Source organism: Pteropus alecto, unplaced genomic scaffold (genome assembly GCF_000325575.1).
Source record: "Pteropus alecto unplaced genomic scaffold, ASM32557v1 scaffold338, whole genome shotgun sequence".
Lineage (NCBI taxonomy): Eukaryota > Metazoa > Chordata > Mammalia > Chiroptera > Pteropodidae > Pteropus > Pteropus alecto.
In genome coordinates this window covers 1,595,411-1,619,845 of record NW_006441995.1, presented here as the reverse complement: position 1 = coordinate 1,619,845, position 24,435 = coordinate 1,595,411, and the positions used below count along the sequence as shown (strand labels likewise).

Here is a 24,435-nt window from a genome sequence, read left to right as displayed (position 1 = left end):
ATGCATCAGAATTCCACATAATTAGCCAGGTTATTTTGGTCATTTCGTCATTTAAATAAGACTAACCATTTGTCAACCCGATCTTCAGTTTGGCATTCAATCCAGAAAGTCAATTAACCAGTTTTAGGTGACTGGTCCTGTCTTAATGGGAGGGTCTGGAATGGTTAGAGGAAATAAGGAAAATAGAATGAAAAGGGGTAGGGGGAACCTACCCTCACAGTGGTACTCACTTTAAAAAATATTTTCTCTTCTTTTCAATTTTTTTCACCTGGTTTTGGAACAGAGCTTAAATTATTTCAGCCTTTCAAAATGTTCCTCTTAACCTCACTCTGCCATGTGAGATGAAGCAGCACATATAAGAATAAATGTGGCTTCTTTCTAAACGATTAACGATGCACCTGGTACGCTGTGCAGACCTGCTTAGGCTAGAAGTGCACTCTCTCCAATGGGCCTTAATCGGGATGAGGGAGATGCAGGAAAATGAACATTCGGATGAAAAGAGACCCCCTGAATCCTGGACTGCGGCAAAGGTTTCACTTTTCTAAAGCATACTTAGAAAAATCACCTGATGATCAGATTGTCCCTGGAAAGGAGAAAAAAACAAAACAACACGAAAAGGAAAGGAAGACTTGCTGGAGTAAAATGAACCTATATTCTTCTGCCATGTACAGCCAAAGGCAGCAAACCCACATCTTCAGCACAAACCCATAGTGTGAACTGTGTTGACCACTCGCTCAGTTCTTATTCCATGCCAGGCATGGTGCTGGGGCTCCATGGCCACCACCTCGTTTAGTGCTCACAGCATCTTTATGCTGCAGCATGATATGTTCCGGGACAGAGGTTCCCAAACTCTGTTCATGGTACCGTTAGTGTCTCAGTAATATTTTTTCAGCACCTCTAATACAAAAGAAATACCTAACAGTTCCATTTATTCAGCAGCTATACTCAAACGACTTGGTAGTACTAGTTCACACAGGTGCTATGGTTTCCTTTGAAAAGTCCAAGCTTTCCACAGCGCCCCTGGGAGTTGGCTGTAGAGATTAGAGCATCCTGGCATACAGTTTGGATCTAGAGATACACTACCTATGACATAGATGCTATTTGAATCCTTTTCTTCTTGATGAGAGAACTGAGAACCAGTAAGGTTACCCAGCTGGTTAGATGTAATACAAGAATCTGAATACAAGTTGTCTGAATCCAGAGGCCACTCAGGTACACCAGACCCTCCACTCCCCTCTTCCTGACTCACTGCCTTTACAACTAGTCATTATTCCCTCTCTCCATGCTGAGCATTCTGTACTTCCCCACCCCCACCCAAACACACAGCAGCACATGGGCATGTAGGCACACATGCATGCTCATTCCCCTGGCTCGAACCATTCCTTTCTATTTGAATGCCCCTCCCTCTCCTCTGCCCTTCCAGAAACTGTCCCTGCTTCAATTCTCAGCCCCAACTTTACCTCTTGATCGCTTGTTCCTAGTAGTCTCTCCCTCTTCAAAACCTCAGTCTTTTAAGTGGCATGTTAATGACATCTGGTCTCATGTTGCTCTCTAGTTGTTTTATCAGTGTGACTGTGCTTTTCCCAATAAGACTAAAAGCTGCCTAAAAATATGGGCTCTGTGATTTTTCTGTATAACTATGAAAGTTATACAAGGTAGTCAAATTCTATAATTTGACAGTATACTCTAATGCCTGGCTGTAATTAACAGAGAACATATATTTAACATAAAGGCAATGACCAACAGTAATGATAACTGACATCCACAGGGCTTCTTTAGATTTTACCAAAGGCTTTCACATACGCAATTTCATTTGGCACTCACAACAGTATAATTATTATACACTTTTCATGGGAGAAAGGTGAGGCTTCGACAGGGTAAATGACTTCAGACAAAGTTACGCCACCTGTAAGTGGAGGAAAGGGGTCTGGAAGCCCAGGGTGTCTGTCTTCCTCCCAGCCCTCCATTTCATGTTTGCACTACAGTGGGCTTCCCGGAGATGCCAGTGTCTGGCCCAAGTTCATGTGATGGAGCAGAATCTCGATTTCAGAGGCACTGTCCAGACCGTCACCAGTACTGTGCCCTATCTGGAATACCTAACAGTTCCATTTATTCAGCAGCTATACTGAATGGTGTTCCAGGCAGAGCAGTGAGCCGCATGCACTGCAGGACAGGAGGCTGATGGCTGGGGACACTGCTAAAGATACTGCCGGCCCCTTGGTAGGGTTCGGGGGCTTTTTTAAAGTTCCAGTACTACTGAGGGGAGACGAAACTCCAACTAGTGGTTTCCTAGGTAGGGCCAACCCGATTTACTCTCTTAAGATAAAGCGAACCGCAAGATTGGGGCTGAGGGCTTCTGAGGGAAATGCGAGGTGTTTAGGCAAAAATCTGAAATTAAAAGAATATCATGTAAAGTACATGCAAGCTGAAAATGTGTACCTCTTCTTTTTGAGTCATGAGGGCTTTAGTAAAAATATCCAGAGCAGGTCTCAGAAGTCAGTCCGCTCTGAATTTACAGTTAATTTACAGTTTACTTGCTAATGTATGATTTGGAGAATGTCATTTCACCTCTCTGAGTCTCGGCATCCTTGTCAGTAAAATGAGGTCATAGGATAGTTGTGAAGATTAAATGGAAAAGCAAACGGAAAGCATGAGGGATAGAGCCTGGCAGGTAACAGATGCTCAGTAAGCGATAGCTACTTATCACGAATGACAAGTAGGTTTCCATGTACTGCGCCTAATAGCCACGTATTAATTAGGAGCTACAACCATTACCACCCACCAACTGCCACCGTTACAGCAGTATTCTGGGCATGAATGCTAACTCTTTGCAGAGCCATCCAAAAGGCTCTAGCCTGTAGGACAATTGTAGTAGAATGGGGAAGGAAGAGGAGCGTGAAAGCAAAGAAAATTGGACATGCCTAAGGCAGAAAAATTCACCCAAAGAGACCTTGACAGGAAACAGAAAAGAAACAGATGAGCCAACAATTGGTTAGTGGAAGGACAGGGAGCCGGGGTCGAGAAGAACAATAAACAACTTGGACCCTTTGAATGTACATTCCAAATTACGTCATTTTCTTCTGCACTGTGTCTCCAGGCAGTTGGGAAGATACAAATGTGTCATATTTATTTATAAAGCTTTATTGGGATTTCAAATAAATTAGAGTTGAATTTTATGAAGAAAAAGAAGAAGGGGAAAACAGCTGCAAGGGTGGGTTGAGTCCAAGATGGAAGTATTGATGCTAAAACTCTTTCTCGTATGGCCGACTTTCTGGAGATACAGATGCACGTGACAAGGTAATAATGCACATGAAGGACATGTGTAAATTCCCGAGGACCCTACAACATCAGCTACTATTATTACATACACAGCAGCATACACATGCCAATTTAGAAGTCCTGAAAACTGTTGAAATGCCAACCACAGGTGTGCTTTGATGGGCTGCCAGGATGGGGGTACTCACAGTGGCTGCAGTGTCCCGGCTGAGTGGCACACTATGGGACCGCTCCTGCGGGGATTTATCTACGCCGACCTCAGCGTAAAAGACCTGGAAAAGACACAGACACCAGGGTGAGACTTTTCCAGATCCAAGGGCCCCGGGTTCTAAGTGCACACACATCCACAGTGGGTTCCAAGGTGCCCTGCCTCATCTCATACATGCTACTCCTGTGACAGCAAACATCAGACACACAGCCAGGACCCCAAACGCACAAGCCTGCAGAGGCCAGGCAGAAAATGTGTGTCAGTGAGGTGTGAGGGAGAGGGCTGGACCCGGCTTCTGTTATTTTTCTCAAAACCATGAGTCTCAGACAATCTTTTATTTTTCCACTTTTTATGTGACTTGAATCCAGAAACACATTTCTCTACTTTAAGATGACAATAGGACAAGGGCATTGATAAATGGCAACTCTCTCTTGGTGAAAGGGTTACAGTAAGGGGCGATGGGTCTAGGGTATTATGAGCAGTAAAGGCGGCTGACGCCCCATCTAAAGTGGGCAGCTCAGCTCCGGCCAACTCAGCACCCCACAGGAATACGGACCCAGAGCAGCCAGCTCTCCCCATACTCCCAGAGATTTCAGAACTCTCCAAAGATTTGTCTGAAATCTTCTGACTTCTAAAAGCTGACTCATTTTTAAAAACACCGTTTAAAAAAAAACATTTTTGGTGAACTTCAGTCTAATTTTGTAATCTCTGATAGGTAGGAATGCATTCTCTCATCCCTCCTCCACTTTGCCTGCCCACCCCTTTACTTTAATTCAGATTTTACACTATTTTGTTCTTATTAACCACTTTCCACAGTGACTCCCTATTATTTCCCATGTTTCTGCTTTAGTCCCCAAATTTTACTGTCGGCCATTGGATACAGGAACCGGGCCTTACTTAGTTTACATTTTCCCATCCTCGAACACAGTAAGGACTGGGTAGATCCTAATTGACTTTCAAGTCACTTACGAACACCTTTAAAAGGAAAATATTTCCTCTAGTTTCACAGCGGGAGAACGGGGCAGGTATTAACATGAGAGGGCTGATATAAGGAGGCCATATCTAGGAGGAGCAAAGATGAGGATGACACACAGTTACCCCAACGCACCCACTACAGAAAGCCCCGTGACTAGGTACTCACAGTATACCCAATGATGGGGTGCCCAGGATGCCTCGGCATTTTCCACTGGATGCTGAAAGCTGTACAGTTCAATGCGTCCAGCATGATATGGAGAGGAGGCCCCATCTTGCCTATTTTGTTTTTGCCAAAACAAAAGAGATTGTTAGGAGCTCCATGTATCCTACCTTGAGTATACTTATACGAGATATAAGAAAGGGTGCTTACAGATGAAGAGCAAACTTAAAGATGATTCCACAGGCCAGAAACGCAACCATCTCTCTGATAGGCCAAACCTGTGTCAACTGACTTCACCCGAACTCTGCAATCCCCTTCCGACCCGGCACTGGTAAGGAAATCGGCCCAGGTGTTGCCCTCAGTCCCTTCTGTAACTTCTAATACCTCAGAGACCAGGAAAGGGAATTTTGGGGTACCACGGATCAAAACTTCCAACTTGACTCTTGGAACTTGGAATGGATTAAAGCAAGATGTAACATCTCTATGTTTTGTACATGTGTTATATAGATGTGTCTGTTTATATAGCTAGCATATTCCTATTGCACATTTCAAACTACAGTTAGTGTAAAATGGGTTAGAAATTTTCAAATATTTTATTGTATATTTACCTTAAATAATTTTTTTCATAAATAATAAACTTTATGTTTATAAAAACATGCACAGATTGCCAAAATTTAGAAAATACAAAAATTATGATGTCACCATTCGGAAATGAATCCTGTCAATATTTTAGCATTGTATGTCTCCTCTGGGTTACACGCAAATTTTTAAAATACTAGTGTGCATGCCTATATAATTTTAAATTTACCTTAAATAATTTTTTTCATAAATAATAAACTTTATGTTTATAAAAACATGCACAGATTGCCAAAATTTAGAAAATACAAAAATTATGATGTCACCATTCGGAAATGAATCCTGTCAATATTTTAGCATTGTATGTCTCCTCTGGGTTACACGCAAATTTTTAAAATACTAGTGTGCATGCCTATATAATTTTAATTTTAACTTACATATGATATATAATTTTTATTTTTATTATCGTATTCATTATATATAATAAATATATATTTATAATTTTAAACCCTGGATTCCCTAGGACAGTTCTGATTTTAAACTATGTCTCACAATTATGTCCCCTTGGAATTGTGATAATAATGGAAGCTACAGTGGCATCACAACAGGGCTTCACAGGATGTGATGATGACGGGCAAATGGCCCAGGCCAGGTCTCACACTATCTAGGGGAAGAGTGAGGCACCCAAGATCAGGGCCTTGGTTTCATGTTTTCGTGAAGATTCTAAACTAGAGCTGGTGTGGAAGCCCAATGCTCTGAGCATCCTGCCTTCCCATAGACTTACTAGCATGTCTCCACATACCAATTGGAAGATACATTTTTTTCTTTCTCAAAATTACTAACATTTATCTGATGCTACAATTATTATTCTTATTTTCATTTTCAGATCATTTTAAAAGAAGTAAAATAGGAGAAATATTTGCAAACCATGTAAAATGTAAAAGGAACTCATAGAAAATAGCAAAATACAAAAAAATCTAATTTAAAAATGGGCAAAGGATCTGAACAGACATTTTCCCAAAGAAGACATACGAATGGCCAATTGGTACATGAAAAAGGTGCTCAGCATCACTAATTATCAAGGAAATGCAAATCAAAACAACAATGAGATGTCACCTCACACCTGTAAGAATGGCTCTTATCAAAAAGGCAAGAGATAAGAAGTGCTAACAAGGATACAGAGAAAAGAAGATCCCAGAGGACTGTTGGTGGGAAAGTAAATTGGTGCAGCCGCTATGAAAGAGGATGGAAGTTCCTCAAACAATTAAAAACAGAACTGCCGCACGATCCGGTAATTCCACTTCTGGGTATTTATCCAAAGAAAATGAAAACATTAGCTCGAAAAGATATCTGCACCCCCATATTCATTGCAGCATTATCTATAATAGCCAAGATATGGAAACAAACTAAATGTCCACCAATGGATGAATGAGGAAGATGTTATATATGTTTATTATTTTTTATATATGTGTGTGTATATATATACACACATACATATATAATGAAATGTGATTTAGCCATAAAGAAGGAAGAAATCCTGCGATTTGCAATAACATGGATGAAGCCTGAGGGCATTATGCTAAGTGAAATCAAACAGACAGAGAAAAACAAATACTGTATGATCTCACTTATATGTGGAATCTAAAAAGACACAAACTCATAGAAACAAAGAGTAGATTGGTGGTTTTGGAGCAGTGAGGAGGAGAAGAATGGGTGGAGGTGGTCAAAGGGTACAAAATGGTTGAATGTATTTGTGGTTGAATATATTTCGAGGCTCTGTACTGTACTGAATACTTGAAAGTTGCTAAGAGAGTAGATCTTATAAGTTATCAGCACACACACATTTCACAATATATACACATATCGAATTATCACATCGAACGTCTTAAACTTAAGTGTATATGTCAATGATATCTCAATAAGGCTGGAAATTAGTTAATTAATTAATTGGGGGGGGTGGTAAAATACAGCTTAAACTCCATGCTCTATTCCTTTCCCCTTTTTTACTCTCTTCCAGAGGTAACAACCACTTGATACTAGTATCTTATCCACACATCAACTTATGTACTGATTTTATCTGCACATTTCTTCATTTTTACTGGAAATGACCTGTCCATCAGTAAAGGAATGAATCAACTGTCGTTTATCCATAGAATGCACCCAAATATTTCCCACCTGGACATTTCTTTCTTTAAAAAAAAAAAAAAAAGCGATCTGAGGGAAGAGAGGTGTCACTGAAGACCTTTATAAATTTTAAAGCACTATTCGAATATTAGCGAGCTTCTGATCTTCCCCTCATCGTGAGCCTAGAAATCATCATTCTTTGGTTCCTAAACCATTGCCACTTGTCCACGCGCATTTCAGTTTCTAAAATTTCATTGCTGCCATCTTCTGTGCTTCCTTTTGTTCTGCTCTTTCCCCCAATTTACAAGCATTTTAGTGGGGTTTTGAAGGACCGGTAAAAATGTTTATTCAATCCGCCCTGTTTCACCAGAAGTCAATTGATCCGCATAACAATGTGAGATAGAGGAGGAAGGCAGTATTCCCACTTTACAGAGGAAGAAACTGAGGTCTAGAGTCCGCTGAGGCAAGATCTTATCGATAGGACAGAAGGCAGGGACACTGCGAAACAAGGTGGAGATGTCCTTCTTCTTTCCATTTCTTAACGTTGGTGCTCTTGGTGATTCTGCCTAACCTCCTGTTCTCAGTTCCCACTACGCCCTGTCCTAGGTGCTCTCATCCCTGCCAGTTACGACTATGTACATGCAGGTGGCTCCCCACTCTGTTTCTCCAGCCCCAACCCTCTCTTTCAGAGGGGCAGGCCTAGGTACCCAACATGTGGGTTCAGATAAGTCAACATGTCAAAACCGAATTCATCATCTTTCTTTTCAACCTGAGCCCCTCCAGTAATCCCTGCCCTGGTAAATGGCATCATCATCCACTATGACTTCCAGAAACCTGGAAGTCACCCTCAGCACCAAATTGGTCGCATGGTATCTATCCTCTTCTATTCACGAAGGCCTCAGAATCCTCTTCAACCCAGTGCCTGGAGCAGCACTACCAATTGTTTAGAGCTGTGCATGTAGTGGAACCTATCTGCCATTTGTCAAGACATCCGCAATGATTTCTCTGGCCTTTTGAATCCTAAGAGATATAGTTTCTTCCCCACAGGTTCCATAGCCTGCACCTTAGTAAACTAAATAAAACTGTTTTTTTCTCCTGCAAAGCAGTTCAATGCAACATGAGAGTTGTTGGAGCCATAAGATTGGTGTCTTTAAAACTTCTGTGTAGGAGGGGTGTATGAATGGCCATCTGATTGGAGGAAGCACCAAAGACCTGATCTTAAAGCACATTTGCATGGTGAGCACAGCACTTTTCTCCTTGTGTGTTTGTTTGAAGTGTCCTTGAGGATAAGACAGGTCTCCAGCTGGGGGCTGTCTGAAGCTGTGTTTGCAGAGCAGGCACGCTGTTTTTACATAGATTGTATGATTATTTGATGTATATATGGAGAGGGGTAGGCTAACGGCAGGAGTTAGCCATCCAGTGCCTGCCCTCCCCTCCCCCAGCTGGAGATAGATTCTGGGCAGGGAAGTGTGGTGAACTCAGAAAAGCCAGAGAAACCACTGGGGGGAGTCTTTGACACATGGCCTGATGTCAGCTTAGGAGACAAGGTGACATTGGTATGTGGTCCAAACTGAGGTGAGCCAATCAAAGTATTCTCTAAATCTCTTCCAGCTCCTGAGTGAAAGACAAGAGTGAAACTAACTTTCCTCACATCTCTACAATTTCTGAGTCATCAGGAGAAAGTCTATAATCTTTAGACAGGATAAGTCAAACCCCAGTTACACTTTCCAAAAATTCTTAATGAAGCAAAGAAGTTTTGATAATGGTTGTAACAAACAGGTCTTCTGGAATTTTATGTTATAATATAAAAATATACTAGTGCTTCCTCAGTATTAAAAAAAAAAAAATCAAAGTCGTAGGCTGCTTACATGTGGACAAGATTTAAGCAGATAATACAAAAAAAAAAACAACTCATATTTAACCAACAATGGTTACAATGCTGAAAAACTATGTTACACAATAGGAAGCTAGTTTTGAAGCATTGTAGCCTTTAAAACTAGTGTAATGCATTTATACAATATATCCTGAAGCTCTGTTCTTGTAAGCTAAAAGCTATACTTCTTAAGAGATAAATAAAAAGTATGTTTCTTTGCCATGAGGGAGCTGTATTCTTGGGCTTTCTTCTTTGGAGGGCTTTCAAAACTGTATTAGGTTTTTGCATCAGAAACCTCTGAATAATTAGGTCAATTTCTTATGGTAATTTTATTTCATAAAATACTTCAACTTCCTGAGCAAAATTCATCTCTGATTCAATTAGTTTTGTGATCCAATTCATAAAAACACTTCAAAATGCAAATAAAAATATCATTTGTGACAGAAATACATTGCTAGCTTTTTAGTTATTTGATTTTCACGGAATGAACCAAGCTATATTCACTCATGTAATGGAAAGTGCTCAGACTAACTAAAAATAATCAGGAAATTCTGAATAGGAGAGAAACCTTATTTCCATCTTTTTGAAGTTTGCTCCAACTATTATTACTAAAGCAACACTATGAATATGTAACCACAAATCTGCCACTAGGGCCACTTCCAAGGTGATGCCTTCAAGGCAGCAGTAAAAATGTGGGTTTAAGACACAGAGCAGTGTTTGTTCTAGTTACCTGGGGATTCAAGAAACTGTCAGACACTGAGGAACAGCATGAAGTGTTTTCCAGAGCCCTGCCAACTTCTCTTTGTGGGGGTAGGGGGTCGTGTTCACATCACAACCGTGCTTCTCTATGAATCCGCCACTCCAATGTATAATTCCAAAATAGCATCTACCACTCCAGAGTATAATTCTGGAATGTAATCCACCATTTCGAGCCAACCACTCTCCACGGCTGGAGTGTGGCATCTCAGGCCAAGAGGACATATCTACTGAGAGTACAGGACCCCTCCACCTGTAGACCACTCCCTGTATACCCAAGACTCCAGATTCTCTGCCCAGAGAGTCTCAAGTCTGTTTCCAGGTCCTTGGCGGCCTCTTCCCTGTATCTATCCTTCTGAGAATGGACCATGCAGCTGGCATGTGCACCCTCGGTAGGAGAGGTGGCCAATGGATTGTTGTTCATAGTGGACAGAGCTAGGCTTGCAGCCTAAAGTGTCTGCATGTGTACACCAGAGCACCCTTCATGCAAGGACAGAGAGAGGGGTGTACCAGACCAGGACTCAGGGGCCAGACTTCTACATGTTGCCTTTTTTCAAAGTGGAAATTCAAGGAGTCTGAGAAATCCAAATTTGAACTTGGTCTTCTAGATCATTAGGAAAGTATATTTGTCAGGACAGAAGGGGAGAAAACATTGTATCTAATGGTTAGCTTATTGAATGAATTGTTATTGCTCAAATGATTATGTGGACATCTGTCTGAACTCCCCGGGTAGTCCTGATTTATACCTGCCCCTGACTGAGCCCCATTTCCAAGTGATCTCATTCATTCCCACAGTGTCCCCAGGCACCAGCCAAATGCACCTTCCAAGTAAGTTTCACCTATCTAATTGGTCTCAGCCTTGATGGCTCACACACACCCCAAACTCCAAATTTTCCAGATTGAAGCCATTATCTTTGGCTTCCAAATCTCCTCTCCCATGTTCCCCATAGTCCCAAACTGGGGACATCTTTAATTCCTCTCTCTCTCTCATTCCAGATGCAACTCTCTGTGCTGCCCCCAATACCCCATAGAATGTAAGTTCCAAGAGGGTGGGGATTTTTGCATTCACCTTTACCCTTGTCACCTAAAATATCCTCTGGAACATAGTAGATATTCTTTAAATATTTGCTTTCTCGTTGACTAAATACTGATCGAATAAATCCCTATCTTCCTCTAGCACTATGCAATGACCTTAGTTCAGTCTCAAGTTAATATTCTCAAAGTAGCCACAAAGTAGCCACAAACCTGAGTTTGCTCTTCCAGGTGCCCTAGATACTGCAAGGGCCACTAGAAAAAAATCATGAGTGCAAGAGTGGGTCATTTCTTTACCACTAGACCCCTGTCTTGGTTGGAACCAGAGGCCATTTACTTTAGATCAGAGAGCTGCTGAGACCTGGCTCAGGTTTGAGCCATGTCCAGTCTGAGGTTTGAAGAGAATGCTTCATTCCAGAGATCCTTGGGGTTGGCAGTCTGCTGCAGAAAACAGGGCCACTTTTCCAAAGAAGTCATGGAAGGGCCACTGGGGAAGGGCCAAGAAAATATGTGTTCCTAATATTAATTCTGCCCATCCTACAGGACTGAAGCCACAACCATGTAAGAAGAGGTCCTTTTAAGGGCCAGAGGTTATAATGTCTACCACCAGCCTCCTGTAAAGTTCTCTTAGATGACCTCAAGGAACATGGCCCTCCCTGTAATTTTTCAGGCTCACTCCTTGATGAGCAAACGTTTCAGATTATTGTGACTACAATGCGTGTCCTTATGTGCAAAGAGAGAATCACCATTAGAACACACAGTGATCATTGTCACAGGCAAAATCCATGGGTGATGCAAACTTTAGTGGGGGAAGCTTTGCTAAAGAGAATATCTTCATAGCCTCAAAGTATCTCATCAAAAATACTAATTACTGTGGTGATTTTAACATGTGTCTAGAAATTCTTTGATTTTTCTTCCTCTGAGAGGTGGAGCTTAACTCCCTCCACCCCACTTTGCTTGTGGGCTGAATTTAGTGATTCGCTTCTAATAAACAGAGTACAAAAAAGGGAGAAATGGTAGCTTTAGTGGAGAAACCTACCAGACACCACTTTAAGTGTTCTAGGTTAACATCACCAGTGAGAAGCATGTTGATGTCATTTGTCCCCTGATTTGATGAGAAGTGAATACTAGACTTCACTTATCTAGTATTCCTGCCAAAAAATGCACAGCCCCAGTCTGTTGTTTTGAAGACACTCTACAAAATAACTTACCAATATTCTTCAAAAGTGTCAAGGTCATGAAAGGCAATGAAAGACTAAGAATCTGATACAGATTGAATGAGACTAAGGACATATGACAACAAAATTCAAGATGGTTAGATCCTGGAATAAAAAAAAAGTCATTCAGGAAAAAATTGATAAAATTTGAAAAGGACTGTCCTTTAATTAATAGCATGTACCAATGTTAATATCTTAGTTGTGATAAATGTACCATGGCGATGTAAGCTGTTAACATTAGGGGAAGCTGAGTTATGGAAACTCTAAACTATGGCCACAACTCTTCTATAAATCTAAAATTAATCTAGAAGTAAAACTACTGAAGAAAAAATGTGGATCCCTCCTTTTTTGTCATAATCCCAGCAGGAGACCCTCTTCTCTCAAGTAGGGCTCCTTTCACCAGGCAAGGCTGCCTCCCTCCTGGAGCTCAACTGTCCCAAGCCTGCAAATCAACAACAAAAAGCTGACATCATCCCAACAGCCATAGTATCTCATTGGTGAAAGCGGCTCTTACACTTTCTTGTATTCTCAGAGTCAGGTTTCTCTTCTGTTTCTTCCTGCCATCCCTGGCCCCTGCACCATATGCCAGCACATCTGGTAAGGGGTGTCTAGGCTACACTTGACTTAGGGAGCAACTTCCCCCTTTGTCTTATGCTGGGCTGGAATATGGCCTTTGCAATTTCAGGATGGCAGTGAGAAGCATTTTACCAAGATTTCACCTGTGGCTCTTTTCTGGCAAAGCCACTGGGTTAGTAGAACATGAAGCTAGCTTAATGATCGACAAGCTAAATAAGTTTGTATGTCACCAAAAAAAGGCTTAAAATTTCTTATTTTTCAGAGAACAGAGATTAATAGTCATTTAAAAATGGAAACAAAAACAACCACCTTCCTTTTCCCAAAATGCCGGAAACTTTAAAGACAGTAGATTTATAGTTTTGGCATATGAATTTGTTAAGGATGATAACAGCTATAATTTATTGGCCACAATCTCGAAGCCTGGCACTCATCAACATTTTACAAAGAGAGTCCATTCCATCACTCCCCCAAGACCATAAGACATGTTTGGACAAGTAGGAGAAATGTTCCTCTTTCTAGCAGACACAGACCCCCAGGCCAGACACAAAGCTTGTAGAGAGGATGAAATTTCCACCCCAGGCAGTTGCATCCTCAACCGCTCATGGGTTAACAAGGCGATCCCTAGCTAGATCCCTGATTTCTGCAACTCTTGGCTGCACACAACTGGCCCAACATTATATAAGTTACTATTTCTAATTCTTTCAACAACTGTACAAGGTAGCTGTCATTATACCCGTTTTTTAAATGAAGAAACTGAGGACAGACAATTATTGACATGTTCAAGATCTTAGAAAATGGAGTAGCCAGGGTTTGACTCCAGACCTCTCTGACTCCAAAATGGATGTTTGTCATTACTTCCAGCATCATGTGATGGGAGAACCATTGGAATGTTGATGGGAACAAACAGATTTACTACGTGAGGCAGTAACTGCTGGCAAAATCACATCAACTGCATATCCTGCTTATTCTGCCCTTGGACCAAAGCAGCAAACCTTCCCTTGCACTCCACCCTTAATAACATCTTAAATGGTAACATAAGACAATGGGGAAATTTGGTTGCCCAAGATTGGGGTTGGGGGCAAACTGACCTGGCAAGGTTATTCCCCAAAAGAGGAATAGTGAGAGCAGCCGAATTGGATCGTATGTCTCAAGGAAGGACAGGGGTAGTGAGTTGCATGTCCTGGAAACATGGGTTTGGAAGGCATCAGAATGCAATGGAACTACAAGATGGAGAGGATGCTTACTATTCAATAAAAATTGCCAAACTTACAAAAACGTGGAAGTGAAGAATAACAATAGCGAAAACTTATTGACTGCTTATTGTATGTCAGATATAGTTCTAAAGGCTTTGGATGTATTAACTCCTCAGTCCTCATAACACTCTGTGAGGTAGGCACTACTGTTGTCCTATCTTAGGAGTGAAGAATCTGAGAAAGAGTGAGGTTCAGTAGCTACTCCAAGGTAATGGAGACAGACCATGAACTGAGGACAACTCCTGAGCCTTGGGGAGTAATGCATGGAGCTCAGTGCCAAATTTAACCAACCAACCAGGAACAGGATAACCCACAAAGACATCTAGGATATACTAGTAATAAAGGCAAATAAAAATAAAAATAACTGCTTTAATCACTTCTGTGCTTAAGTATGTTACCCACATTTTCTCATCTAATCTTCAAAAAGAATCCCATTTTACAGATGAGGAATCTGAATCTGAGAGGGATAAAATAACTTGCCCCAGTCACACATCTCATAAGAGAGCTAGGAATCCAGGTCGGTTGGACTCCAGAAACCAAGCCTTTCAATCACTAGACTTAACAGTACTCTCTCTTGGTGGAGAGAATGCCAATATCCTTCGACCCTCTAATGCTTCTAGTTCCAGATCATCTGTGCAGGCCTGCTCAGTTAGGAACAATAAGGTCTTATGATGAATTAAGAAACTATAATAGGAGCATCTCACACATAGACTTTGGAAACATAAAATACATAAGTGTGGATGAAGGAAGGAAGGTCCAGGACGGTGCTACAGCCTGGGAAGCAACAGAAGTGGCACAAACATTGACCGTGCCTATCAGAATTTATGATCTCAATGAAGAAAAAAGATAAACATAGTCAAAACAATAAAATATGAAGTTGTCCATTGTCCAGCACAGCAAACCATGCCATGGGTAATAGAGAAGAGGGGCTGGAATCACTAAGGACTGTAAAATCTAAGTTAGAAAATCAATACTTAGTAAATGAGATTCTAGATATACGAAGTCACTTTAAAGAACTGGACAATAAAACTTGACTGAAGTACAAGGCCATCATGCTGGCTGTACCTCCACAGTGTCCTTGCCGGTATCCATATTGATCAGTCAATGCTCATCTTATACTGATTGTTAAATATTTTGATGCCTGCAATCAGCCAGGATAGGCTAGGTCATGCTGCTCTAATAAATGATCCCCAAACTACAGTGGCTTACAACAATAAGGATTAATTTATCTTTCATTCTCCAAAATCACCAAGGGTCGGCTGCAACTCTCCTCCATGCTGTCCTCACTGTGGCTCCCAGGCTTATGGAGTAGTCTCTGTCTGGAGGCTGGTGAACCGTGTGCTGGCTCTTCAAGCTTATTCCTGGTAGTGACACATGTCACCACCACTCACTTTTATTGATCAGATGGTCACATGTCACATGGTCCCACCTGAGTCCAACAGGTAACCTTTATAGACGAACATTAGCATCCTCCCATAATGTGAAGAAACATGCTATTCCTTGGTGGTGGAGTGGGGATTCACATGGAACACAGAAAAAGCAGAGCCAGAGAGGCAAATGACAGTAGTAACGATCTAGGCCCTGTCCAGGGAAGCTAATGCCTGGGAGGCCTTTTAGAGACAGGTCTACATCACTGAGTATCTCTTTTCAACAAATACCCATCACCCTGTACTTGTTCAGGGCCCAAAGATGGGCAAGGGGTCTACATCACTGAGTATCTCTTTTCAACAAATACTCATCACCCTGTTCAGGGCCCAAAGATGGGCAAGAAGAACAAAACTATTAGGCATTTGTATCTACTGCCCGTATCCTCACATTCACATAATTGTTCTGGCTCTGCTGGACATTCTCTTGAAATAGTGAACTTAAAATACCCCTCAAGTATAATTAAAACACCATGGTATTGGCAGAGAAATGAACAGTCAGATCAATAGAGAAGAGCAGATAGCCCTAGAATGTATAAAACTTAATTTATGATAAGAAAGGCATCTTGGATCAATGGGGAATGAAAGAATTATTCAACAAATGACATTAGGACAGTTGCTTAGCAAATTAGAAGAAAAAATCAATTTCTAACCTTCATACTACACACCAACATAACTTTAACTCCAGATAGATTAAAGAATTAGATATATTTACATTTGTAAGCCATAAACAAGAAGATTCTCCCTCATTCACCCCAGCATATTTAAAGTTTTTGTTAATAGAAGAAATCATGTAGGAAATAAAGAGAGTACATAACAAATTTAAAAAAAAAATTCTTCCTGTCAAAACAACAACCAAATATAAAATATAGGCTGGGGACAAATATTTATATACAGAAAAAAAATTACTATCATTTAATATACAAAGAATACTTATAAAATACAACAGAAACATGTTATGGTTTATAGAGAAAAATGGACAAAGGGTATGAACCACCAAGTTACTAAAAAAGATAAAGTTTAAAAATACACACACAGAAAAGTATTCAAAACACATGAATATTAAAGAAGTACAACTTATTGCAGCCCTGAGGGTCATTGCTTACCTATAAATTAAAACAAGTTTTGTAAAATGATAAAACCCAGTTCCACAAAGGATTTGTTTTTATACATTTTGGTTGTAGTTTTATTTGATTTAACTTCTTTGAAATGTAACTGGGGAATGTATGGGGATTCTTAAATGTATACTAATATGACCTAGTATTTGTACTTCTCATAATCTATCCAAAAGCTATCATCTCAGCTATGGTAAAAAAAAAAAAATCTTATGCACAAGCATGTTCATCTCAATATATTTATAATACTGAAAAATTAAAAACAACATGAGTTCAGGAAAGAATGTTTAAGTAAATCTAGTAGCATAAATATAATAAATGATCTATTATTAAAATTATTAAAGTGATGCTTAATACGTTTCTTAATAACATGGGGAAACGCTTCTGATAGGCTACTATGTAAACAAGGCAGTCTACAAAATGCGTGCACATAACACAAAATTGTGCAGAGCAAAACCCTGAGAAAAAATCAGCAAAAGTTCATTGTAATTGACTCAAAACAATTCATTTTTTCTTTCTACTTTTCCATATATTGAAATTTTCTGGAAAGAGCAGCATTAGTTTTATGAGAATAAATAAGCATCTTAATAATTGAAAATAATAAGTAAGTGTTGACTCCCTCATCAAGTGCCATGCTGGAGTACTTTGCGAAATCAAGGCAGAAGCTCCTATCGCTAAAGGCAGAAGAATAACATCTAACACATATTAGATGCCAAACAGGCTCGACTGATCCCATTTAGTATGCTGTCATTAGGTGTTATTATTATTCCTGTTTTACAGATAAGAACCTGAGGTACAGAGAGATTGAGCGACGTTTCCAAAATCACACAGCTGATGAGTGAGTATGTGATGGAGCCAAAATCCGAACCAAAACAGATACTCCAAAGCCAGTGCTTGTAAACTATACAGCAATTATTTATTTAACCACTGCAATAACCTTATGGATACCATTTTACAGATGAGAAAACTGAGGCTTTTGAGAATGTTAAATGACCATGGTTACAGGACTAGCAAGAAAGGAGCTTGTACATAAATTCAGGCATGCTGATTCTGGAATACTTTCTCCATTCCTAATCACTGGACAAATTGCATATTAGATAACTAATACACACAGCTCCAACACTTTTCTCATTTGCCCTCTGCAGCCCCCTTGTCTTTAGTTAAGAGAGTGTGCTTTCAGTCGCTCAGTGTGTCATTTGTCCAAGACCTTTAGTAGTCATCCTTCCTTTCTGTTTCTCTGCCTCTTTTGCATTCCTTTCTCAGCATTTGCAAGTTCTGTGCTTACTAACTTTTACTCCCGCTTCATGATTTGATAAAACTCTTGGTAGGGAGGGGAGTGTAAGCGCATTACAACGTTTTATAGATGTCGTGATTTCCATTCTTCCTTCCATTAAAAAAAAAAAAGACCGAAAAAAAAAAGATAGATGGATTCTGCATACAAAATGTCGTCAGTAACAAATCCATGGTTCTGAGTGGAAAAGAGAAAGGCAAGTGGCCAGGCAGAGCCAGGGTAGGAGTGGGAGGCAGTAGGAAAGTCAGGAAGGGGAGATGCTAATCCCCACATCTGGACACCTCTGGAAAGAGTCTCCCCCGTGTACCCCAGAAAGCCATCGCAAGACTTTCTGGCACAGAGTGACACCCTGAGAATATCATTCCTCAGTAGTTTTCACATGTGAACAGTTATTTGTAAGAAGGAGAGAGTTCATTGGCCAAATTGGTTTAAATAGGGGCATGTCAGATAAAATGCCTAGAAGATTAAAATCTTCAGGAAAGTCAATGGTACTACATTTGCAAACTTGCGTTTCATTTGAAAATTGTCTGCAAATGCAGACCAGAAAGATAGATGATAATGACCTTAAATTTATGCTGAGACTGTAGGAAAAATTGATAATTTTCCTCTTTTTAGTGGTTAAATTATTACATTCAAACAAAGAAATCCCTAGAGAAGAAGGAAAAAATATGAAGAAGGCAGGACAGAAGATTGAAATTGTACAGGGGTGGGGTGGAATAGTTTCATATGAAAATAATTAAAGAATAATTATAACAGACACATTTTAGCCCTTACATGTCATACAAGGTCTGAATGATTTAACTCAGTACATAATATGTATAATTCATTTAATCCTGACAATAATCCCATGCGGTAGGCATTATCATTCTCATTTCACAGATGAGGAAACCGTGGCACAAAGTTGTGCAGCTAATAAGTGACAGCAGGATTTGAACTCCACTGTCTGACCCCAGAGTCCATAGCTCTTAACTGCTCTGCTAATCTGAAGAGAGCACCTAGAGCAAAACAGAGACCCAAATAAATGGAAAAAAGGAACGATTATACTGTTTGGGGACTTGGAGAAATAAGAGCTAGAAAAGCATATGGAGAAGGTCATCTAAATCTGTTAAAACACTTTAAAAGATAAGAATTAACTTTTGTTCCAGGTAAGAAATACTGTCTAGTGCCCGTGCTGTGTGGGTTCCTTGTACATTTTTCAATGCTTGAGGCTCCGAATAGTATTAGCAACTTGGAATTCTCTATTATGGCTTATTTGAGCCAGCTCTCTGTCATGGCTGATGCTGCAGTCTAGCTTTATGCCAGGTGGTAGCATTTGGTGATATTGTGTAGTGTCAGGTTATTAGCATCCATTAACGGGAAAGGCAGGTTGGACTTTACCTGCTCCCCAAAAGATCGTATTTACTGTCTGGAAGTGGATGGTTTCTCCCCTTTTCACGTTGTATCGGAGGGCTGAGGGGGGTGAGCAAGGGTAAGCACGAGGCAAGACTGAGAGGTAAGCATTCCCAGACCACCGGCTGTGCAAGTGCAGCTGCAGCCTTCACTGTGAGTTACGCACAACCAGTGTGTGTGACGCAGGGCTTCAGGTCATTCATGTTCCCCAAGTGGTTCTTCAACTACCGCCGAATACACACTTCGGTGGCTGTGGGCTTCTCAGTGTGGGGCTACATTGGGCTCAATAAGTACAGTGGTCGGGACAGGGCAAAGCGACCAGACCTCGGGCTACTGGGGATGGAGCAAAACCTTGCTACTTCTTACCCCTCCATTTCTCCTTTAGTAGTGTTAGTGATGGCTTATATAACCAACATGTAGCGGGCTGCAGAAGAATGAAATGCTTCTATTACTATTTGCTTGTCTCGACTCAGTGCAGTGCTGGTCAAGGTTTTTAAAATGCCCCAATTGGTAGTGGTATGAATACTCACACCATGGCCAAGTTTAAGTTATCAGTGTAATATAATTAAACACGAAGCTGAGTGGAAATGTTGCATTATTTTCGCAGTATGCGTACTAGATGTAACGAATCTCACAAATATAGACAATACAAAATATAGTAAACAATTAGAAGGTGATGACTTTAGAGTATTTGATTGTAAACTTACATAAGTCAACTTTTATAATGGCTGTGTTTAGCAGCTGGCTTGCAAAATTCTTGAAAATTTAATAATTGGCTCATGTGAGCTGGTAGGACCCAGCTCTAGCACACACACCACTATTCTAATCTTAGCCAGCTACCACCACGCAGCTGGGTCCCTAGATGGTCAGGGCCAACACATACTGTGGTCCAGTAGACAATGTCTTTATTTCCAGTACCCAACCTGCTCAACTCAGTAGCCAACCAGGGAATATCTTGGTTCTTCATTCAGATTCTTTCTTCTCCCCCATCCTCTTCTATCTATCTACCTTGGTGAGTGAGGTGGGCCTGACAGAAAGCAGCATTTAAGGACTCTGCCTTCTCTAGAATCAATCATCATCATCTTCATCATTGCTACCAGTTTTTGTTTTGTTTTTGTTTTTGTTTTTATTTATTTATTTATTTGATCATCTACTCTATGTTCTGGGTTCTTAATACACTTCACTTTAAACCTTAGAGAAATCCTATATAGTAAGCATTAAATAGTATAGTTTTTTGGATAAGGTAACTCAAGAGTGTTTAAGGAACTTGCCTAAGGTCACGTAACTGCAGAAATTCCAGAGCGAGAATTCCTATCCTGATCTGCCTGCTTCCAAAACTGATGCTTTTTCCGCTGCACCAAGTCACCTAGCTTCTTTTCTCTTGGTACAACTCAGCCCTCGGCACGCGGAGGGTCTCATGAGCAGAAGACACACAGCTTTACCAAGAGAAAAGAGAGTTGTGAGGGTGCCGAGAGGGGCCTCGTTGGTGGGCAGGGCCCCCCATCCCTGAGGAGGATGGAATAAAAGGGGCAGGAGTGGGGCCAGCTGATTTTCAAATGTTAACAAGAGTTTTTTGGCTGTGCCTCTTTTATATGATACAGGCTGCCCTTTTGTATTTAGCAGTTGTGAAAGGGCACAGAGTTTGAAAGAAACTACTTTAAAAAGACACAGAGGAAGAAGTCTGTTTATTGATAAGAGGACATCTTTCTAACATTTTTTTTTTTTTCTGAGAAACTAATTCATTCCCACGCAAAACTATGGACTAGGCATCCCCCAGAAACTGAGAGCAAATTGAGGACCAAGAGTCAAAGCTGATCCGAAAAACATCAAGGTCAAGGGAGGCCACACCCAGCCCTCAGGTCAGACTGGACAAAAAAGCCAGAGGACAGTGTAACTCTGGGGGTTAAAAATATTAGAAAATCCTGACCAGCAAATTCATAGACTCTTAGGTATATGGTCCCTTGAATATCTGAGCAGTTTGAAACATTTAGACAGCTACCCAAAGAGAAAGATCTTTGCTCAGAGAATTATATGCAAAGAGCGGCAAAAAGAACTACAATCAGCATTTTTTTCATAGTTGCATGAGAAAATGAAGCCGAATAAACACAGACCCATGGGCTACTCCAGGTGCCAAGTACAACAGCTACACAAACAAATAAACAAAAATAGTAATAGAGCTATCTGTTACTGAATAATAAATAACTCCAAAATGTAATGGCTTGAAATAACTTTATTACTCATTTATTCATGATTCTTCAATCTGGACCATGCTTGGTGAAAACAGCTTGTCTGTGCTCCACAGAGTGTCAGCTGGGTTGGCCCCACCCGGGCTGCTGGACCCCCATCCAAGTTGGCTTATTCACATGGTGGTGTGTTGGTGCTGCTGTTAGCTGGGAACTCAGCTGGGGTTGGTGACGCGGGGTCTTGGTTCTTGGTTGATGCTGCCAGCTGAGCTTATCAATTCTCTCACATGTGGCCATTTCATGTGGTAGCTACATTGGTGCTCTTAGAGCTGTCAGACTTCCTACATTCAGCTGGCTTTCCCCAAAGTAAGAAAAAACAGAAGCTTTCATGGCTGCATAAGGCTGAAGCCTGAAATTGGCTCCGCATCACTTCTGCATTCTACTGGTTAAAGCAAATCACAGGGCTAGCCCAGATTCCAGGAGAGGGACTGTAGAAGCGCATTCTTTGGGACGCATGGCTCCCTGGGGATCGCCAGTGTAACAGACCACTACAAGGTGATTTTTCTCACTAGTCTGAGAAGCGTCATATATTCAGCAGTGTAACTTCAGTGTGTATGTAAACAGAATAAATAGTTACATGAAAACAAAATATAAATTATAGAATAGCAATAATAGCATCAATTGCAATTCAGTGAAATGGCCTTGAACACTGGATATTGAACTTTAACAATCCACACTGGGGAGAGGCCATGGCTTCCCTGTGAGCCTAGAGGCCAGCCAACCAACAACCAGGACTATAGCCTAAACCGAGAAGCCATTAGGTCTAAAATGTGCACTCTGCCAGGTCCATTGTTTTAGAACAGATATTATCAAGACACTAAATGTTGAACTTAGGTCTGTGGATTGATTAATAATTTGGTGCCCCTTCAAAGTGATACTGTCCTTTTAAAAAATTGTGTTGATTTAAATAAGATTTCTGTTCACTAGGCCTAGACTTTACAAACCAAGTAATAATTTAATAGGTTGCTCATCTATTTCAGTTCTAGGGATGCCATGATGAACTAGGCAACATCACAGACTTCTGTAAGTTATAGACTGTTCTCATTACTGTTCACCTCTGCTGACAGCCATGGTAACCATGCCCACCAGTCTCTGGTGATTAAGTGCTGCCTCTGTTTTTTTTCGTTTGTTTGTTTTTGTTTTGTCTTTCCTGTTCTTCCTTTGCAAAATGCCTGTTATTTGGACATTTAATGTCCTGAACTGGGCATTCGTTTTCTTATGTTTTCTTTCCTCTTTGCTGCTTCTTTGCTCTACTTTTCGAAAGACTTCTCTAATTTTATTTTTAATCCTTATAGTGAATTTATAATTTCTGATATCATATTATTAAAATCTCAGAGCTTTTTTTTTTTTGCCCTCTAGTTATCATTTCCTTTTATATAATATCCTGCTCATGTTTCATGGTTGCAATATCTTATCTCTTTAGGGGATCTGAGTGAATAATTATTTTTGATGTGTTTCTTTTACGTTTATTTTTTCCCTCATAGTCCCTATTTCTTCCAAGTTACTTGTTTCTCTTTCATAATTTTGATTTCTATCTTTCACGTTAGAGGCATTCTTTGGATGCCTGGGAAGCCTTGATTATCTGCTCATATTTAAATGTTCAGGAATTAAAAGCTCATTGTAAACTTGTGGATGTTAGCGGGACTTCTTGACTGTGAACTCTACTGTAGCTGTTTCAAGACTTCTTGACTGTGAACTCTACTGCAGCTGTACCAATATCATTAAGTCTTTCCTCTTACGCTAGTCAAATCCCAGAGAGGGATCCTCCAATATCCTACCCGAAGAAGGAAGTCTGTAAGCCAAAAATATGGGAGCTGAGTAATGAAGAAGACTGTACATATTGGCATCCTATGTATGTCTACATTTCAGTGTGGTACCCATCATCCTCCATGTGTAATAGGTGTCTCCAGTTCACAGAACTTTTGCTTTGCCAGTCTTTTGGGAAGGGAAAGGAAGGAATTGCCCAGCTATGCAGATGTTAAAAAGAGTTCTGGGACTCTACTTTTCAATCACACTTTCAACCAGTCTTCTTTATTTTAGTTTCCCCTTTACCTCCTCCTTCCAAAAATATCTGGTGCTACCTATCTCTGAGAATTTAGAAGATTTCGAGATATAAATCTGGTAGGCTTTCAGCTTTCCTTACTGCCAGCTTAGGATTCTGTTTTCTTAAATCTAACACCCTTAAGTCACTATCACTCTTGCACCTACTTCTTAGCTCAAAAACTTTGTGGACTTTGTCTTTATTCCCACCTGCTGATCTTACTTAAAAAAAAAAAAAAATCTCTTTGCATTCATCGTAGTAGGGTTTTTGAGTAGGGGTAAAGGTAGCTATGTGAGTTTAACCTCCACCCATTGCCCCCAACATTCGAGCAGAAACTCGAATCAATGTTCTTTACTTATATGATCAATACTTATTTCGAAGGACAGGCTGCTCACTGCCTGGCGATGAAGAAGAGTGAGTGATCCACAGACTTCAGCTTTCTGTTGTAGTTACCCAGCAATGTAGTGCTGGCCCCATACTTGCACAATTCATTCAGCAAACGTAGAAGCCGTGTAGAGAATTGGACTCATCTCCCCTACAGGGCATTCCAAGGACTCTTATGTTAACAAGAATTTCCCTTGAGAGTTTCAGCTCATACACCCCAACCCAAAGTAGCTTTATCAAAATGTATCTTCTAATAATAAAGAATGTCTGCCTGAGAGGCATTCTGGTAACCACGATTATCTTCATCTTGTACTGCCAGAGAAATTTTTACTTTCTTGTGATATTTTAGCACTTCTTAGGCAACTGCTCAGTTGCCTCCACCCTTCATTTCTTACTGACTGAGGACTAATGAGAATGTCACAGTAGACTTGGGAAGAGCAGTTAGACTTAAATATTTTTCTTTTTAAGAGGTGTTTTAAAGATATCTCAGAAGTGCTCTGGGTAAATCCCGGGGACAAGGGG

The 24,435-nt window shown here is 40.5% G+C and overlaps 1 protein-coding gene across 4 annotated transcripts in view; it reads right to left on the bottom strand.

Moving 5' to 3' along the window:
- The window catches only part of EGFLAM (EGF like, fibronectin type III and laminin G domains), a 149,250-nt gene that overhangs the window by 90,726 nt on the left and 34,089 nt on the right, over nt 1-24,435 (bottom strand). For all 4 annotated transcript variants that reach the window (XM_015595313.2, XM_006919497.2, XM_015595314.1 and 1 more), the window contains exons 2-3: nt 4,626-4,735; nt 3,465-3,548 (exon numbers count right to left, since the gene is read on the bottom strand). In XM_015595313.2, the coding sequence (XP_015450799.1) occupies nt 3,465-3,548; nt 4,626-4,735 (194 nt within the window). The remainder of the gene's footprint in view (nt 1-3,464; nt 3,549-4,625; nt 4,736-24,435) is intronic.